Source organism: Leuresthes tenuis, unplaced genomic scaffold (assembly GCF_036924035.1).
Source record: "Leuresthes tenuis unplaced genomic scaffold, fLeuTen1.0.hap1 SCAF_9, whole genome shotgun sequence".
Classification (NCBI taxonomy): Eukaryota; Metazoa; Chordata; class Actinopteri; order Atheriniformes; family Atherinopsidae; genus Leuresthes; species Leuresthes tenuis.
The window spans coordinates 4,619,003-4,635,463 of record NW_027325363.1 but is presented as its reverse complement, the minus strand read 5'-3'; the positions used below and the strand labels follow the sequence as shown (position 1 = coordinate 4,635,463).

At 39.9% G+C, this 16,461-nt stretch overlaps 2 protein-coding genes across 3 annotated transcripts in view; both read right to left on the bottom strand.

The window, feature by feature from the left end:
• gab2 (GRB2-associated binding protein 2) overlaps window positions 1-11,767 on the bottom strand; it is a 31,684-nt gene extending 19,917 nt beyond the window's left edge. For both annotated transcript variants that reach the window (XM_072391969.1, XM_072391970.1), the window contains exon 1: window positions 11,404-11,767. In XM_072391969.1, coding sequence (XP_072248070.1) covers window positions 11,404-11,475 — 72 coding nt within the window. In that variant the 5' untranslated portion in view covers window positions 11,476-11,767. The remainder of the gene's footprint in view (window positions 1-11,403) is intronic.
• A 693-nt stretch (window positions 11,768-12,460) lies between these two features.
• On the bottom strand, window positions 12,461-16,461 carry nars2 (asparaginyl-tRNA synthetase 2, mitochondrial). Its single transcript, XM_072391968.1, has 14 exons — window positions 16,152-16,461; window positions 15,797-15,906; window positions 15,542-15,662; window positions 15,278-15,418; window positions 15,113-15,193; window positions 14,905-14,999; window positions 14,637-14,769; window positions 13,856-13,954; window positions 13,688-13,725; window positions 13,517-13,583; window positions 13,254-13,391; window positions 13,024-13,121; window positions 12,747-12,773; window positions 12,461-12,655 (listed from the first exon to the last, which is right to left on the bottom strand). Exons 1-14 carry the CDS (start codon window positions 16,311-16,313, stop codon window positions 12,511-12,513), a joined length of 1,455 nt encoding a protein of 484 aa, XP_072248069.1. The 5' UTR covers window positions 16,314-16,461; the 3' UTR covers window positions 12,461-12,510.

Below are 16,461 nucleotides of genomic sequence, written 5' to 3'. Positions count from 1 at the left end.
AATGCCTTTGTAAGGGGAGAGAAAAAAAAATAATCAACTTAAATCAGTAAGAGGGATAAGGACTGGCTCCCTGACACAGAGGACCTACTCCCATGGTTGGGCCAGGGAAATGCCCACTAGTGGTCTTGCTAAGGTCTTACTCCTACTCAGATAAACAATGAGTTATGGATGCTTTTGGGAAGCTGACAAGTAAAGACAACACACTTATGTAACACCAATGTAATAATCTTTTAGGATTTCTCAAAAAGGCAGACTTTTCTTTATGCTATCCTCAACACTGCCTTTGGAGCTTTAAGCCTCTCAAAATAAACCTTCAATCAACTTCAAGTTATTGAGGTTATTGACTCATTAAAAAAGTACTGTCAGGCATGAAGCACACTTTCTGATGAGTGCGCAGATAATTCCTTTATTTCAAAGTAATTCATCATCAAAGGTATTTAGCCTAATTTTTTACAAATATGGTCATTTCCTGCTTCGGAAAGATTTTAAAATGCCCAAATTTAGGGCTTTAAAGTGACAAACCAATATCTAATGCCATGGCAAATCTATCTATCATTCAGTTACAGCCTATAATTCAAACCAGCTCAATATTACTAATAAATTAAGTCCTTTTTTTTTTTCTAAGCTTATTTCATAAACTTCTCCAAATCTAAAGCTATACCCTGAGCACCCTCAAGCTCATTGTCTACATTCCCTTTTAAAATGCCATCCACAGGCTTCATATATCTGAGAACTGCCATGAGACCAGTCTTTGAAGAGGTATGACTACTCTTAAATAAAATAAGAGTTCAAAATGTGTATCACTTTCAAATCTTCCCTCTCATCCTTAATGTTGTGCTACATTACTTTTAGCTGCTGAGAGCAGAGGCATCTGCCCGTCTTTTGTCATCTAGATATACATTATTAAAGTATTGAGAAGTGTTTACTGGAAAGTTCAGGGGAAAAAAAGTGATGTTTTATCATGCACGTGGGACGTATTGACACACAAACAGGTATTATTTAATTCTGATCTTGAGTCAAGATGCAACCTACCGTACTGAATTTTTTACTTCAGTGTTTGATATATTTGCTGGTTCTGTTGCAGCAACACATTTACGTTCTTCCAGGAAGTGCAGATTGTGATCTTATCTTCAGTGTGTAGCGTAGGGACTCTTGAGGTATTGGGCTACAACACTTTGTGTTTATTTTTCAGTCGAGCTGATAAAAGCAGAAGCTTTTAACCCTATTATCAGGAAGCAGAAAAAAAGTGCTTCAAAAATATGTTTAATCAGCCCTGATGAGTTGTGGGGAAACTATGTATTAGGTCATTTCTGAATATGAGAGGTTGTTGTGAAAGTTCTTTAATACACATTACGTTGGTGAAGGGTGTGGTGAAACAGATTCCACTGAATTTCACATCGATTCTCCTCAAGCTTCCTTCTGTGTGCCTGCGAGTGTGAACTTATTTCGCGGAAACACAGTACAGTCATCACGACATCCATAAAGACCAAATACAAGTGGAGCATTTTTTGATCATTTTCCTGGTCCACAAAGATCTTTCATTCAGCATTCATAAATGTGTTAGTACCATTTAAATATTTTGCCTTTTCTGAGAAAAAGTGCTACACTTAATTAAGACCTGGAGTGATGCCCAGTTTGAAAAGGTCAGTGCAACCCAGCTGGGTTATTCCTGGCATCCATCAGCTGTAGCCAGCATGGTAAACCAGGGCAGCTCTCAAACATGGGAAAAGTCAATTCACTTAGGAGGCCCTGTCACGGTAAAAAAAATTAATTTGTTTGTCCTCCGGAAAAGGAAATAATTCCCAGCTTGGTATGAATATGTGGATTGAATATTTCCTTTAATCAAACCTAATAAGGTTTCAAACCAGCCTTTTCAACACAACCACTGGCAGTACAGCTTTTTATCCATGTGTGTCTCGTACACACGCCTTCAAATATGAGTAAACTTCCTTGGTGAAGTAAATCATGTGGAGGAGGATACAACAAAATGAGCCAACCCACCCACTGCCTGTCCTACAGAGCATGTCCAAGCTCATCGATCACTGTCTGAGCACAGGGAAGTGAGGGCTGAAGCTGTAAAACTAGGCTGAACTTTCCCATCTCTCCAGCTCTCCCCTCCCCCTCATGGCTTTGGTTTAAGCTGCATTGCTGTTCAGGGAAAAAAGGGGGGATGGGGGGTTCAGTGTAGAAGCACTGGCCTTGATAACAACTGGACTGGACAGTCCTCGGGCACACCGACAGAGCTTTGAGGCAGGCCACTAATTACACCATAAACTAACAAGATATCAAATAGTTACATTATTGTCTGAGCAATACACTGCAAACTGCAAGGGACATGTTGTAACTGCCATGTACTGCTGTTTGTTCATGTTGAACTGCTCTTTCCGCAGAGAGATCAAAGTCAAATAAAGGTTAAATCAAAGCAGAAAACAGAGCAACACAACCAATGTAAGCGAAAGACAAAAACGATACCTCTTAGAAACAGTTTATATATCACCTGTTGTTTGAGTTGTAATGGTTTCAACTCTTAACTGTAAAAAAAACAGCTCTCCAATAAGAGGAGAAGCCATCCGTATCTATGGATGTGTTAGTTCTTCCAGTCTTATTCAATCGTCCCATAAAGGCTGGATCTTACCTTGTTTCAACAGTCTCGTTTATCCTGTGCTGATAGCAGCCAGTAGCAGAGAGACAACAGTGGAACACAAAGGATAATAACACGTCTGCATCTATTTCAGATGACTGGGAAGGAAAACATTTAATAACAAAACCATACAAAACATCATTCTGACCGGGTCGGTTTCTAAAAATAAGATCAAAACAAGTTCATCGGGCCAGTTTCTTTTGTTTCTTTGAATGCTGATGAGTAGACGTGTTTTTTTTCCTATTTTTGACACAATGCAAAACAATGATTCTGTTGGGAGAGGAGAAAAAAAAAATCATGCAAATACTCTGTTTTCACAGAAATAAGTGACACAATTGTCCCGCATAAGTTAATATTTTCCCATGGCTTTAAATGAAATTGTGAAGGGTAAATTCATTGCACATAAACACCAGCAAAACACGAGTTATGAGAACGGACCCATCTGTTTGCACTGACTTTATCACTCTTCCATCCCAGAGAAGCAGACTAATGAACGCAGAGATGGTCGTGGCCTAAACAATTATCTAAGGTGTGCCTTTTACAGCAATTGAGCAAAGTGTTTGTTTAGTAGTACGCTGTGTCAACAAAAAGGGATAATAAAAAAAAAAAAAATCAGCCAACATGTTTTTAAATGCGTATGAGCAAACATTCAAGCTAAACACATATGTTATTCAAGTCTTTTTTTTACGTCTGGTCCCATTAGAGCAGTGGAGGAGGAGGAGACAGCAGGTTGTTGTCTGACTCAGCCTGCCCTGGTTTACCTGCTGCAGCAGCGCATATACGCACACAGCTGCACAAACACTGGCACTGTGGACCTGTGCAACATCCTTGTAACCTCTTTGCATGTGTACATTTTGTCATCCAGCTGAGGTGATGGTCATTCTGTGGCAGAGAGATGTACATCTTGTCATCTTTTCCTGGTAACGTTTAAACTGACTATCATTAGATCTGAATAATGACACATCAGTGCGGGCCTTAGCCATTACTATTCAACTACAATAAAAGCCAGGTTAAGATGCTTAACGCTAACACTTTGCATTTCTATTTTAATGGTTATATATATAAAAAAATATATCATGAATTATTATTATCATGTGAGCACGAGTTCTTATTTCTCCATTTTAAGGTGATGGTTCTTTGTGGGGGCAGCAACTCACTTCTACATTCATCCCACATCTATGCATTCTGTAGACTTTGGGTCTTACTCTTGCAACAAATCTAAAATATGAACATGTGAGCGGGTCGAATCCTTATCTCTACTGGTGTCTGAACATGCCAGAAACCTCCCCTCAAGATTGAGAACAGCAGTGAAGAAGACTTTACAATACATTAATTAAGAAGTGGGACTGTTAAACTAGCCGTCACTGAATGACTGAATGCCAAAGCACTTGTGATTCTAGTTAATCTGGGGATGGTGGACAAAGCTGGATAGACAACAACAACAGCCCTGATTATGATAGCCCTAATCAATACCGGGTCACCACATGCCTCCAACAGATGTGCGTTTCAGAAGGGCAGAGAGTGCAACTCAGTTTCATTTGATGAATATCACTTCGCTGTTCACACAACGAAGACACAATTCAAATTGACATTGTAAAGTGCTCCAAGCTCTGTGAATTTCTAAAAATTTACAGCTCCTCTTTGAAAGATTTGTCAAAAAAAAATGACAAAGGGGAGCTAGATAATCCACTTAAAGAATCTATATAGTTTATGCTGTGCTTAACAAATGTCATGCAACTGTATTTAGTTGTCTGGCATTAGTTTATGTGAGCTTAAATAAACTATAAAATGGTTTCTTGGAAGCTGTACAGTTCACACAGGGTTTTATATTTTGGCTCTGAGTGAGACGTTAGCCAGACAGCTGTCCCAGGCAAAGTTTATAACAGACCCTTCTGGAGAATTTCCAATAAATTCAGGTCACAAACAAACCTGTGCCAACAGTCTACATCTTGAGCAGCTCCAAACCATTACCTGTCTTGACAGATGAGGAGATCCAGATTCTCCATGGATGGACACAGCTTTGTCCCATCCATGTGCCCGTTAAAGAAAACAAGACAAGATGTTAAATCCAACAAATGCATTAGAACGGCACTGCAGCTTAAATCAAATTGCTCAGGTTTGCAAATAGTCAAAATACTGACCAATGGACAGCAGCTGTAATGCATAACACATCAAGAGAAGACCAAAACAGGCCCATAAATCCTTGTGCGTTAATAAAGAAGGTGGGAGGTCAGCCACTGAGTGCAAACACACAAGGTCCTCTCCAGCAGGATGGGTTTTCATCATCTGTGCAGTTTGCAGGTTCACATTCTCTTTTTTAGCAACATATCACCTGAGATGATCTTCGAAGCTCCAACCAACAGGTGTGATGATGATTAAGAGGGCTGCTGCATTTGGCAGCTACAGTTCTCATTCACTCACTTCACTGGGGCAATGATCTGCAAAATCTGCTGCACATCCTATGAAAAACAACCTCTCCAAAGGTCTCTGCAGATATAATCAGCCTCAATTTGCAGTTGAACAGTTTCCATTATTAGGAAAATGAGAAATCTCTCGTTATGTCTCCGTTTCATCAGACGGCTGGGTTTATTTAGTTTAAGCCAACTCTGACAGTTTGACTAACAGGAAGCATTATCTTTAGTCAGAATTCTTTGTGTCGCTTTCCCTGCCTCTGCCATCTGTGTACGGAGAACATGCTGTGAATATCTCCTGATCTTTCTTAAACATTGCAAGGCAATGATGCGCAACACTGAATAAATAACAAATGAAACATAAGACATATAGGACAGGATCCACAGCACACAAAGTTTACATTCAAAGGGAAAATGTGACCTGAGCACCTGGTAGACCATCACGACAGTGTGAACATCACTGCGTGACGTCTCTCCTCACCCAGCTGCATGCATCACTGCAGTTAGACTGTGAGTTACAAAGTGTCACATTCAATTAGCCTTTCAGTTTTTGCTCACATGTAAAAGTATTGAAGATTGTTCAAAAAGGAAACCACCAATAGATGCACTACGATTTGCTAAATTAATTCATCTTGCATACTACTTACTTAATAGCCCATGATCAATGTAAACTGTTTTTTTGTGTGTACCATTCAGAGATGTGACCGTGGTGAGGATGAATCTCCCTCTGTAGCTGAAGAAAGATCTGGTCTCTGTCAGATTTGCAACAATTACTTTTGGTTCAATGCGATACAAATATATGCCTGCAATCACAAGGCACTAGAAAGGCATTTTTGTCTCCCATATCAGTTCAGCTGGATCTCTGGAGACATAAAACATGTTTTCAGAGACATTCAGATAATATTTCTGAACTGCCCAGTAAAACGTCCAATTAAGTAGATAAGAAGAAATATTCAGCTGAGGCTGTTATGAATCCCGACACACACGATGGTGTGTAAGCACCAGGGACAACAATGGAAACAAGTCCAAAACAGTATTTTCTTTATTCTGCCAGTGAAGTGAATAAATCTCTATGTATTTTGTGTCAAATGGGTGCCTAACATCATCAGAAAAACCACTTCTTCTCACAACGTCTCACTAAATAAATAAAAAAACAGCATTGTCTCTGGAACACGTAGCCCTATTTCTTATTTTCGTCTTCTATTTACTCATAGGTGGGAAATTGATTTTATCTTCATCTGAATTCAGCTGTAGAGAATTTATGTTCCTTCCACTGAATTACAAAGACTGTAAATGATGTCAAGCTCAAGCAGAGGCAAAGACATTTTTTTCTTTGAACAAAATAAAGATTGAAACGGTACAATAAAATCAAAATTTCAGCCATGCAATACAAAGTAATTTACCTGTTCTGTGATTTTACAACTGCATAAGAATTTAAATATAGAACAAAACACTTATTTTTCCACTGCAACAGCTTCATTAATCACATCTTTGCCCAGGAAACATTCGTGTGCTTGTAGTTTTCCCTTTGACGACAGCAACCACGTGCACCATAACCACAGCCAAAAGGTACTTTACTTACACATTTCCAACTCCTACAAGCTGCCACAGCACGGCTTAAAGTTTTCACGTGAAATAATGAAGAAACTTCTTTACTGCTAATAATGCCAGTGATTATTTTGTTTCAGGTAAAAAAAAGTTCTCATCCTGCAATAAATATTATAATAATATTATAAAACATTTTTTAAATCATAACTACTACAATACTGATGCAAAACACTGAATTTATATGGTCACTGCAAAAGGCTATTTTTATTTTTTAAATCAATAATAATGTATAATTTAGTTTAAAGCCATTTTCTTTTTGAGGTCTGCACCACTTCTTTTTCTGTGAGATTAGTTTCATAAAATCACCACAAATAGATTTCCACTAATGAATGACACCTTCGTGAGATCAATGTGTGATGGACTTCACAACAGCTCTATTTTTAAAAAAAGTTTCCAGGAAGAAAAAAAAGAAAAAGACACCACATTTTGCTTGTTGACACGTACATGTCTTCGTAAACACCTACACACAATTTTCCTCCATCCAAAGCAACTACATTACAGCCCACTCAAACATCATATGTCAGCACTAATGTTAAGATGAGATTTATTGGTTTAATCAAAGCAGGTTTTGCTTTTACAAACAATACTGTCATTGTGTTTGCATCATTCCCATATGATGTTTTCACATTATGCTGAGTAGGAGGCCAAAAGATATTTCTACTGAGTCACTTCCTCACTGCATTGCAAAGGCTTCGGAAAGGCAATCTATTGATAAACATATGGCAAGTAACTCTCCAGATTTATGTATTCTTTGCCTTTTTATTACTGTATATGAGTCTGAATTTGGATTTAACCAGTTCTACCTCCTCAGAGAAGCAAATGGGAGGGGCAATTATGCTATCGATGAAAAAGCCAATGGTGCCTCTCGATAAAATAGGGAAATGCTGCTACACTGGGTGGACATGAAACAAACCAGAAGCCCATACAGCCTCTGTGATGTGGCTTTTTGGTGCAAAATCAACTAAATGTTCATGCTTTCTCTAGTATATAATTTCCCTAAATTGTAGTCATTTATGATCTGTGGATAAGCAGAAGAATCAAAAGTAAATCCCCATAACCACAGAAGTTATCAAAGTCAGCTAATTATGATCTATATTGTTGTGGTCAAGATGATTTTTTATTATTAGTTCCATCATATGAAGCCACCACTGTGGTGTTAGTGTACTCTCTGAGAGTTCAGCAAATAAACAAAACATTCTCACTGCTGGTCCAAGTCACAAGAGGGGGGAAAAGAAAATCAATGGGATCTAATTTCCTTCAGAACAGCCCTATTTTAAGCTCAGCTGATAAAGTCTTGATAGATGGAAATGCATTTATATACTCGCAGACCAATTTAATTTCTTTCCCTGTCATAAGACCTCTGTCACAACACTTCCTGTAGGTACCATCCAGAGGAAGTCTGGCATCTGCTATTGGTGAAATAATTATGTTTTGGACCAAAAGCTCACAAGCCAAACTCAACAGTTCATGGCAAAGGGCAGGATATTATGACAAAGGTTCAGATAGGACCTCCACTGGATTTTCACAAAGAGAGGTGAATGTGTGAGAAAGATGTACTCAAGGTTGAAGAAACAGAAGTTCGGAAACTATGTTTCTGTGACAAAAAATGATTAACTCATCTAAAGTGCTTGTTGATCTACAGAAACGGTATCAAAGACTAATGAATCATTCTGTTTAAAAGCGATATTCATCTGCAGCATCTACATTGTCGGCTAAAGGAAGTTAAACATTATCAGCAGATAAACAACAATGAGAATGGTGGTAGGTTGCAGCTTTATGTCAACAACAAGGACCCATTTTACTGAACTCAGTCGCAAACTTTGATAATGCATCAACACCAAGCCACCCCAGTTCTGTTGCTTACGGGGAAAAGCCCACCGATAAAAAGGAACAAGGAAAATGCCTGTGTGAGCGCTGGTTGTCTGTCAAAGCAGGAACTGGGAGGCGTTTAGAACTGACCTCTGAGGGCAAGGACTTCCCAAAGCCCCTCTGCAAAACAACAGCAGACCCGGCAGCTGACAGTGGGACATAGGCTGCTGCTGCTGCTGCTGCTCTGCCTGCCTTTTAAAGTCACCGACTGTCCCCTTGTCTTCCTCTTGTGTGCCATCCACATGTGCAAAACAATGAAGTCATGTGAAACCATAAGCAGGAGAGAGAAGAAGAAGCAGATATCACCTAGCCGATATTATCTGGAATGTGGCAATGCGTTACTGTATTTGAACAGACATGTTTGTGATGCAAGACACAACAACAGGGCGGGTTCAGTGAGCAGCAGCTTCATCCTGACCTGGGAACAGGAATTGTTTACAGAAGGACACGTTGCATGTGTGATTCATGCTGGGTACGTGAAGTACGATTTACACATGATTCATTCAAATGACTTACTATTATGCATATGTCAACACATAAAGTCACAAAGGGAAGGACCTACGGTATTCAGGCACAAATATATTGTTCTTTTTTTACAAGTCAAAGAAGAAAAACTATTTTCAATCATTTCATTTTTATGAAGATCAAATTGATTTGATAAGACGGACGTTGTTTAGTATGCAGATGCTACAAATGAAAGATTGTTTGGGGGTTAATGAAGTAGACATGATGAAGCCTGACTGCTGACAAATGAGTAAAATGACCTCAGATGAACTATGCAAGAGTGACTGGGTAAGTGCTGGATTTGTCAGTTGTTTTCATGGTCGTTCTGCTTTTTCTGGACATTGTTCAAAACAAGCAACCACGCCACTCCCACTTAGCCCTAAAACACTCCCCACCTCTGGAACCCGAATCAACCCCCAAGAAGAGATAAACTCCAGCCAAGTGATTCAGTTAGAGCATGACCATTTTTCCTATATTGAGGAAATGCAGTGTGTGTGAAAATTGACTACACATGTCTGCAGTGCCGCTGTCACATGCTTGAGGGGGGACACAGCAAGTTTATACTCATCATGTGTTAGTGCTGCAAGATGCTGTTGTAGAGGGAGTGAGTCACTGCTGAGAGTTAATCGCATTTGTAAACAATTACAATTCATTTAACAAGGACAAGACATGCTTCTTGCTGTGCATAAACACGCTGTCTTCTCTGTTCACCACCAGTTGCGTCCAGGCTTTAACTGGCACTGTTTTGCTTTGCATACAATTTTCATGCCAGATCTACAGGTGTGGTGTCAACTTTTACTCTCTGCGCAGAACAAGGCATAGTTGTGAGCCACACTTCCGATACAATCTATAGAACTGCAAACACAACTTGGCTTTCAATATAATGACCAGTCATCTTAACAGCTAAACACTGATTAACAAAACACAGGTTTCATCTGGCTTACCACAACTTTATGGTAGAGCTGGGTTGCATATTGACAGGGGAGGTGTTGTTAGGGATTAAAACATTTTCACTGTTGCAAATAATCATCTGCAAGTGGCACATTACAAAGAGTTGTAGCTTTTAACATTTACAGCTTTAACACCTCCTACTACCAGTGTAATAGTGACTCAAGTTGCTACCACGCTCCCAAACGCAACACACCTTCAGCATGGAATCTCTGAGAGTATATCAAAGCCACATCTGAAAATATCCTTCGACATCAACTTAACTACGTCAGATGACAGTAATACTGGCAAGTAAATGGCCCCGATTGTCCATAGTCTGACTTTAAGTGGAAGGAATTTCAGATGGACAGATTATCGCATTCACAAGTCTGCCTGCTCTGGACACTATCTCATGACTCTGTTTTCTGGCTGAATTAAAGTGTGTGGAGTTGTTTTTAGTTTATTTCACAGGGTGAGAAGCAGGGTGAGAAGGGCTTGGAGCTGTGCTCTCTTGCCTGCAGGCCATTATGTTGGCTCTATCCTGAGTTTTTTTTTCTTTTCCTCTCTGTCTTGTTTATAAAGTTCTGTAACCAAGCAAGTTCCCCCCCCCCCCCTGTACTAGTGCAGCTGCTGATCCATACCATCCACGGTGCTGTCTGTGTAAACATTGGCCAGCTTTAAGTGGAAGACAATGAGGAAATGACAGGATGGGGGGGCTGTATTTGAAGACATTCAAGGATGGATTTCTAAATGAAACAGAGATGACATCATGGCAAAGTCAGCAAGCAGGAACATGGAGAGGCCTAGTAATGCAACACCATACATAAACAGCATACAGCTGTATTTATAGTGGATTGTCTCATGGCTCTATGTGCCTCCATAAATCCTATTATCTGATTTGCAGCCATTCCTCTGCCCAGCACCCAACAAGAGACAGCAGATTTGGCTTATGTGCCCTTATCAAGGCACCAAAATGCTGTTAATTTATTCCCACTGTTGTGACAATGGTCAACCTGTGTTAGATGAAAACTAGTCACATCACTGTTTGATTAGACATTACCTCATCATCAAATAAAGCCAAATGACAGTTTCCATGCTGAGAGCTCTTTAGTCAAAATAACGGACAGCTGTCGGGTATTATACAAGCTTATCCCCATGTTATCACAGAAACCCACTATTGGTGGCCTCTCATGTAAAACATAGCCACAGTATTTTTGCTCACATTGTTAGATCCGGATTTACTGTCAAGCACAGGTGTCCTTTCTGCAGGACATTAAAAAGACAGGTGAGTGGAGGGGTGCACCTGCTACAGCTGGACTTCCAATGAGTTTGACAGCACTCATCTAAGATGCAGATGACAAACTAACAAGGCATATTTCACAGAGGAGGAGGGAATCAAACTTCTAAACATAGAGAAACTAAGCGGAAGTGTGCTTTACTTACGTATCTTCTGAGTTTTTTCTCCGGGGGTGATTTTCTCAGCCACCCTTGGAAGATGATTTCTCCGCCGCTCATGTTTGCCTGTGTCCTTCTTCTTGCTCTAAAACTGCAGTCTGTCCCTAGTGCATGACGGATCCTGAGGGCTCGCCTGCTCAAAGTGCGGTCGGCGTTTGTTTCTTCTTGCAGTCTACTCCCCCCATTTGATGAAAATCAGAGCACTGCCGGTCGGAGATGCAGCCAGTCGTTCGTGATGGCGCTGTGCGAACCCACCGGCGTTCAAAACAGCGCAACTGGATTCTTTGAGAAAGTACACACGGCCAGCTGGCGGAGAGCCGCGGGGAAACTCTACTGATGCAGGGCGAGGAAGTATCAGAGGGTGTCTGCAGTTTGTTTTCCCAACTCACACCACGCCCACAGCGCAGAGCGAGGGATGGGCTGCTGGGATGAACAGGACGGACGAACAGCTTGCAGCAAAAAGGCTCCAAGGCACCCGGACCAATCTGAATACAACTAGTTTATCTCCAACAGCTTAATGTTTGAAATGTTCACAGACGGCAGGCGCCTTTGTCACTCTGTTTTCATTCAAATAACGTAACATTTGATTTGAAACTTATATCAAAGTCTTGTATGTCCCCCAATATATGATAGAAGAAACAGAACGTCTATTGTTCAGGTAATGAGCTTTGGGGAAAAATAATTAATGACATTATCAGTTATTATGATTAGGTCAGATTTAGTCTTGTTCTTTTGAAAAACTGGGCAAAGAAAAGCGCCATCTTGTGGAAAGATGATACATTAACAGTTGTTGCTAAAGATTGCAAATGGACAGGTCAAGTCTACCATGGATGGCAGAAATATCTAATATACTGTTGTAGGAAAGACTTGCGTAATAACTAATAGGAGAATAATGATTTAGTTCAATAAAATAAATCATTAAACTTCCAGAGATCATTGTTTTCATGATAGATGCACATAAGACACGCAAAGAAAACCAGTGAAAAACAGTGCTTCATTTGACTTATTTTATTTATTTTCTGTTGACTAACACACAAAAAATCATAAAAAACAGTTTCATGAATCTTTTCCAGCGGCTTTTATTTTTTATTTTCCTTACAGAAGACAAGAATGAGAAAATCTTGGGAAAGGAATCACATCCTTTATGTTGTCAACACCAAGAATGCACTGCAAATATCTCTCAAACCCAAGTCCAAAGCCGCCATGAGGGACGGAGCCAAACCGTCTCAAATCCAGATACCTGCACATTCAAAATAATGTCATCAGAACCAATCTGATGCGTCAGCTCATTTCTTTCAAAATACTGATGTGAATATTTTGTTCTTACTTACCAGCTGTATGCGTCCTCTAATCCAGCCCTAAAAATATAATAATTAAGTATAATAATTAAGGTAAGAAGCTGTTCAGAGCAAAAAACTCAAGAACTAAATCAAATCTTCTGACATCAATTTGATATATTATCAAAGCAAAATGTGTGTGTAAATTCCCAAACTAAATTTGATATAGATTCCTGCTTTTTTCTCTGATCAGAAATGCAAAACTTGTTAAAGAGTGGCCCTACTGCCAGCTGCAGTTTAAATACATTAGCATTAGCTGTCACATTCTTACTCTTCCAGCCGAGCGCTCAATCGATCCAGCCTCTCCTCCCTTAGCGAACCCCCACAGAGCTCTCCAACTCCTGGCACAAGAAGGTCCACAGCAGCTGCCTGCACACAAACAGTCAAAGTCAGCTCAGATATGCAAAGCACAGCAATGACCCAACTGGCATTACAAGGAAGGGAATGAAAGGTTAAATCATTGATCCACTTTGCATTTTTAACAGTGTAACCGTGTCTTACTGTATGCTTGGGATGGTCCTGGTTGTCTCTTGCATAAAAAGGCTTCAGGTCATAAGGATAATCAGTGACAAAGACTGGAATGTTGCCACAATGTTTCACCAGGTATTTCTCGTGTTCTGTCATGAGGTCACAACCCCACTTTAGAAAAAGAGAGCAAAAGTCAATGTGGACATCTGTGGAAAGAAAAGGTTAGGAGCAAACATCAAGCTGAGATAGATATGAAGCTTCTCTATCATAAAAACAAAAAAAATAAGTCCACTTACATTTGTAGGGAAGGCAAATTTCTCTGAGCTGTGGTTTAGAATGTCTATAGCCTCGTTGTAGGTAATCCTTAAAGAAGATAGAACCATACTTTGAAGGCCTTGAACATTTGATTTTGTATCCTTTAGATGATTTATTTTCAAATACAATGTTGAGAAACACTGAAGACTTACACAGGGAATCTCTTGCTCACCATAGCATCCACAGTGTCCTTAGGATTTATGAATGCAAGACAGAAACAAGTGAGTGGATATAATGAGGAAGTCAGATGCAGTCATGGCTGGCGAGTGTACGGAGCCAGGTTACAGACTGAAGTTAAGTAAGCGTCCTTCAGGACTCACCCTGTGTCCAGGAGTCACATGCTTGTGAAACAAATCCACATCCTCCACACAGTGAGCCAATACATGCTCTGTGGCAGATCTGAACATGTCCTCCATGACCTAAGGAGCAGGCCAAGTTTAATAATTAAAGTTTTCCTGGGCAACTGTGTACAAGGGCATATTTAAAAGTCCTACTGGATATCAAGATTTAAAAAAATAATAATAAGCCAGTGAAGACTTATTTCTATTCAAAGCTGACGAACAACTTAAATGTTATTTAGTGTCTCCCTGTAAGGATGCTGTGGCCTACACACAGGTTTGTTAAGCCACTTTGTGAGGGATCAAATAAGACAAAACAAATAAATTAATATTTTCCTTTATGCTAGAATGAATAGAAACAAGTGGTTTAGCACATTCACTGACAGAAAAGCAAACAATATTCATCTTTATGTTGATATGTGCACAACTGAATGAAAATCAGACTATTTTTGCTTTCATAACCTTCCAATGAGCTGTTTATTTCCAAAGACACTGCAGTTCCAACTCTAAACCCATCAATCATTTTCCAGCACCATTACTATTACTAGAGTAATGCATAAGAAGCCAAGACGGAACAAAAGAAACACTGGCTCAAAAGTGAGCTTCCATATTTCTGAGCAACAGCAGTTTGAATGTACTTGAGGGATATTTAATGGCTTGCAGTTTGAGCCTCAATTTGTCACCACATTTAACACACAGGCTTTAACATGTTTGATTGACACCACAGATAGACGTTGTATTTGAAGACAATGACATGGTGTACCTTGGTGAGATCCTCTAAGGACTGAGTGAAGGAGATCTCTGCCTCCACCATGAAAAACTCAGCCAGATGCCGTCTGCTTTGGGAGTTCTCTGCACGAAACGTTGGCCCAAACGTGTAGACTCTAGAAAAAGCCCTGCAAACATACCAGTGGCAATATTTAACTAGAGCTGCACTTCAATGTACATGCATACATAGAAGTAAGATGTAAATTAGAAAAATATGCAGATGACTGCTAAAAGATCAATGAATATTCTGGGATTTATCTCACCCTGACATCACCTCCAAATGAAGCTGTCCTGAAACAGTCAGGAAGGCTGGTACAGAGAAAAAGTTTCCATCCTTTTCAACTTCTGGGCCTGATGGCTATGGTACAAGTGGAGGCTTTATATTTCAAATCAATGCCACACAAAGCATCATTGCACTGTATTACCATAAGGAGCAACTCTAAAAAACATGTAGCAACTTCAGACACTTGCCTCAACCTGAAAGAGCTCCCCTGCCCCTTCACAATCATTTGAAGTGATGATTGGAGTGTGAATCTGTGTAAAGCCATTGTCCTGAGGGAAAAAGACAAACAAAACAAATTAAAACATGAACTTTGTTCTGCAGTATATAAAACAGTCCCCCTCTGGTGTTCTCACCCTGAAATACGAATGAATTGCTGCAGTGGCTTCACTTCGTATCCTCAGCAGGGAGCTAAACGCATTTGTTCGGCACCGGAGATGAGGAAACTGGCGAATGTACTCGAGGCCGTGTCTCTCTTTGATTTTAAAAGGAAAATCCTGAAAGAAAAAGATGATGCAACAATTTCATACAGTGTTTTGTGGGATGATGACTTTGACATTGTGGCACACTTGTGGCATTGTTTGAAGCTTCCTGCAATGACACACTAAAATTTCTCTTACCACTGGGTTACATTCTCCAACTATATGGATCTGGTCAGCTTCAAGTTCAACTGGCTGCTTTTGATGTGGACTTTTCTTCAGAGTACCTGTGACTTCAACTGCACTACCAAACGTGAGCAACCTTAATGTGGGGGTTAAAACAAGACTTTAGTAGAAGAAGGGTCAGAAAACATCAGTGAGCACACCCTACATTGAAAAAAATAAATAAAATTCTGGCAAAATATTATCTTTATGGAATAAAACTGTTGCGCTTACGGATCATTCAGCTGTGGTCCAGCAACAACTTGCAAGGACAGCAAAGAGCTACCATCATTCACATGTAGGAACGTGTTGGTCTTCTGGGGTCTAACAGAGCGAACCCATCCCTGGAGGAAAGAAATAAATACATAAAAAAACATGTGCAGGCTCAGTCTGGTAAAATTCATACAGATTTTATGTTTGTATAGCCAGAATATTGGTGACATAAGACAAACTCCAAATTCGTTCCCACTAAAATGTAATTGTCACAGCTGTTAAATGGCTGATTGGCTTGATCTACTAAGCAGCGTGTTCCTTAACAAAAGCTTCAGGCACAAATGCACGAACAAGATGTGGGTAATAGACATATTACCTGAACTTTCACATTTTCTCCCAGCTCAGCACCCAAAAGTGCTTCAGATACTCTTAGTTTCGTTGCGGTCTTCTTACAATATTGTCGAATACCAAACAAAACACCCCGAGAAACTGACGTAAACGATGTAGCGGTGAGTGCCTTAGCTACACCGTGAAACATCGTCACAAAACGAGGCTAAAACCACAACATGCCGCAAGAACATTAACACGCCAATAACGACATATTTATTAGAATTTCAGGATGAAGCTTTCACTTGACTTTCAACTATCACGTTGACAGCTGACAGAAATACTTCCTGTTGAGATCT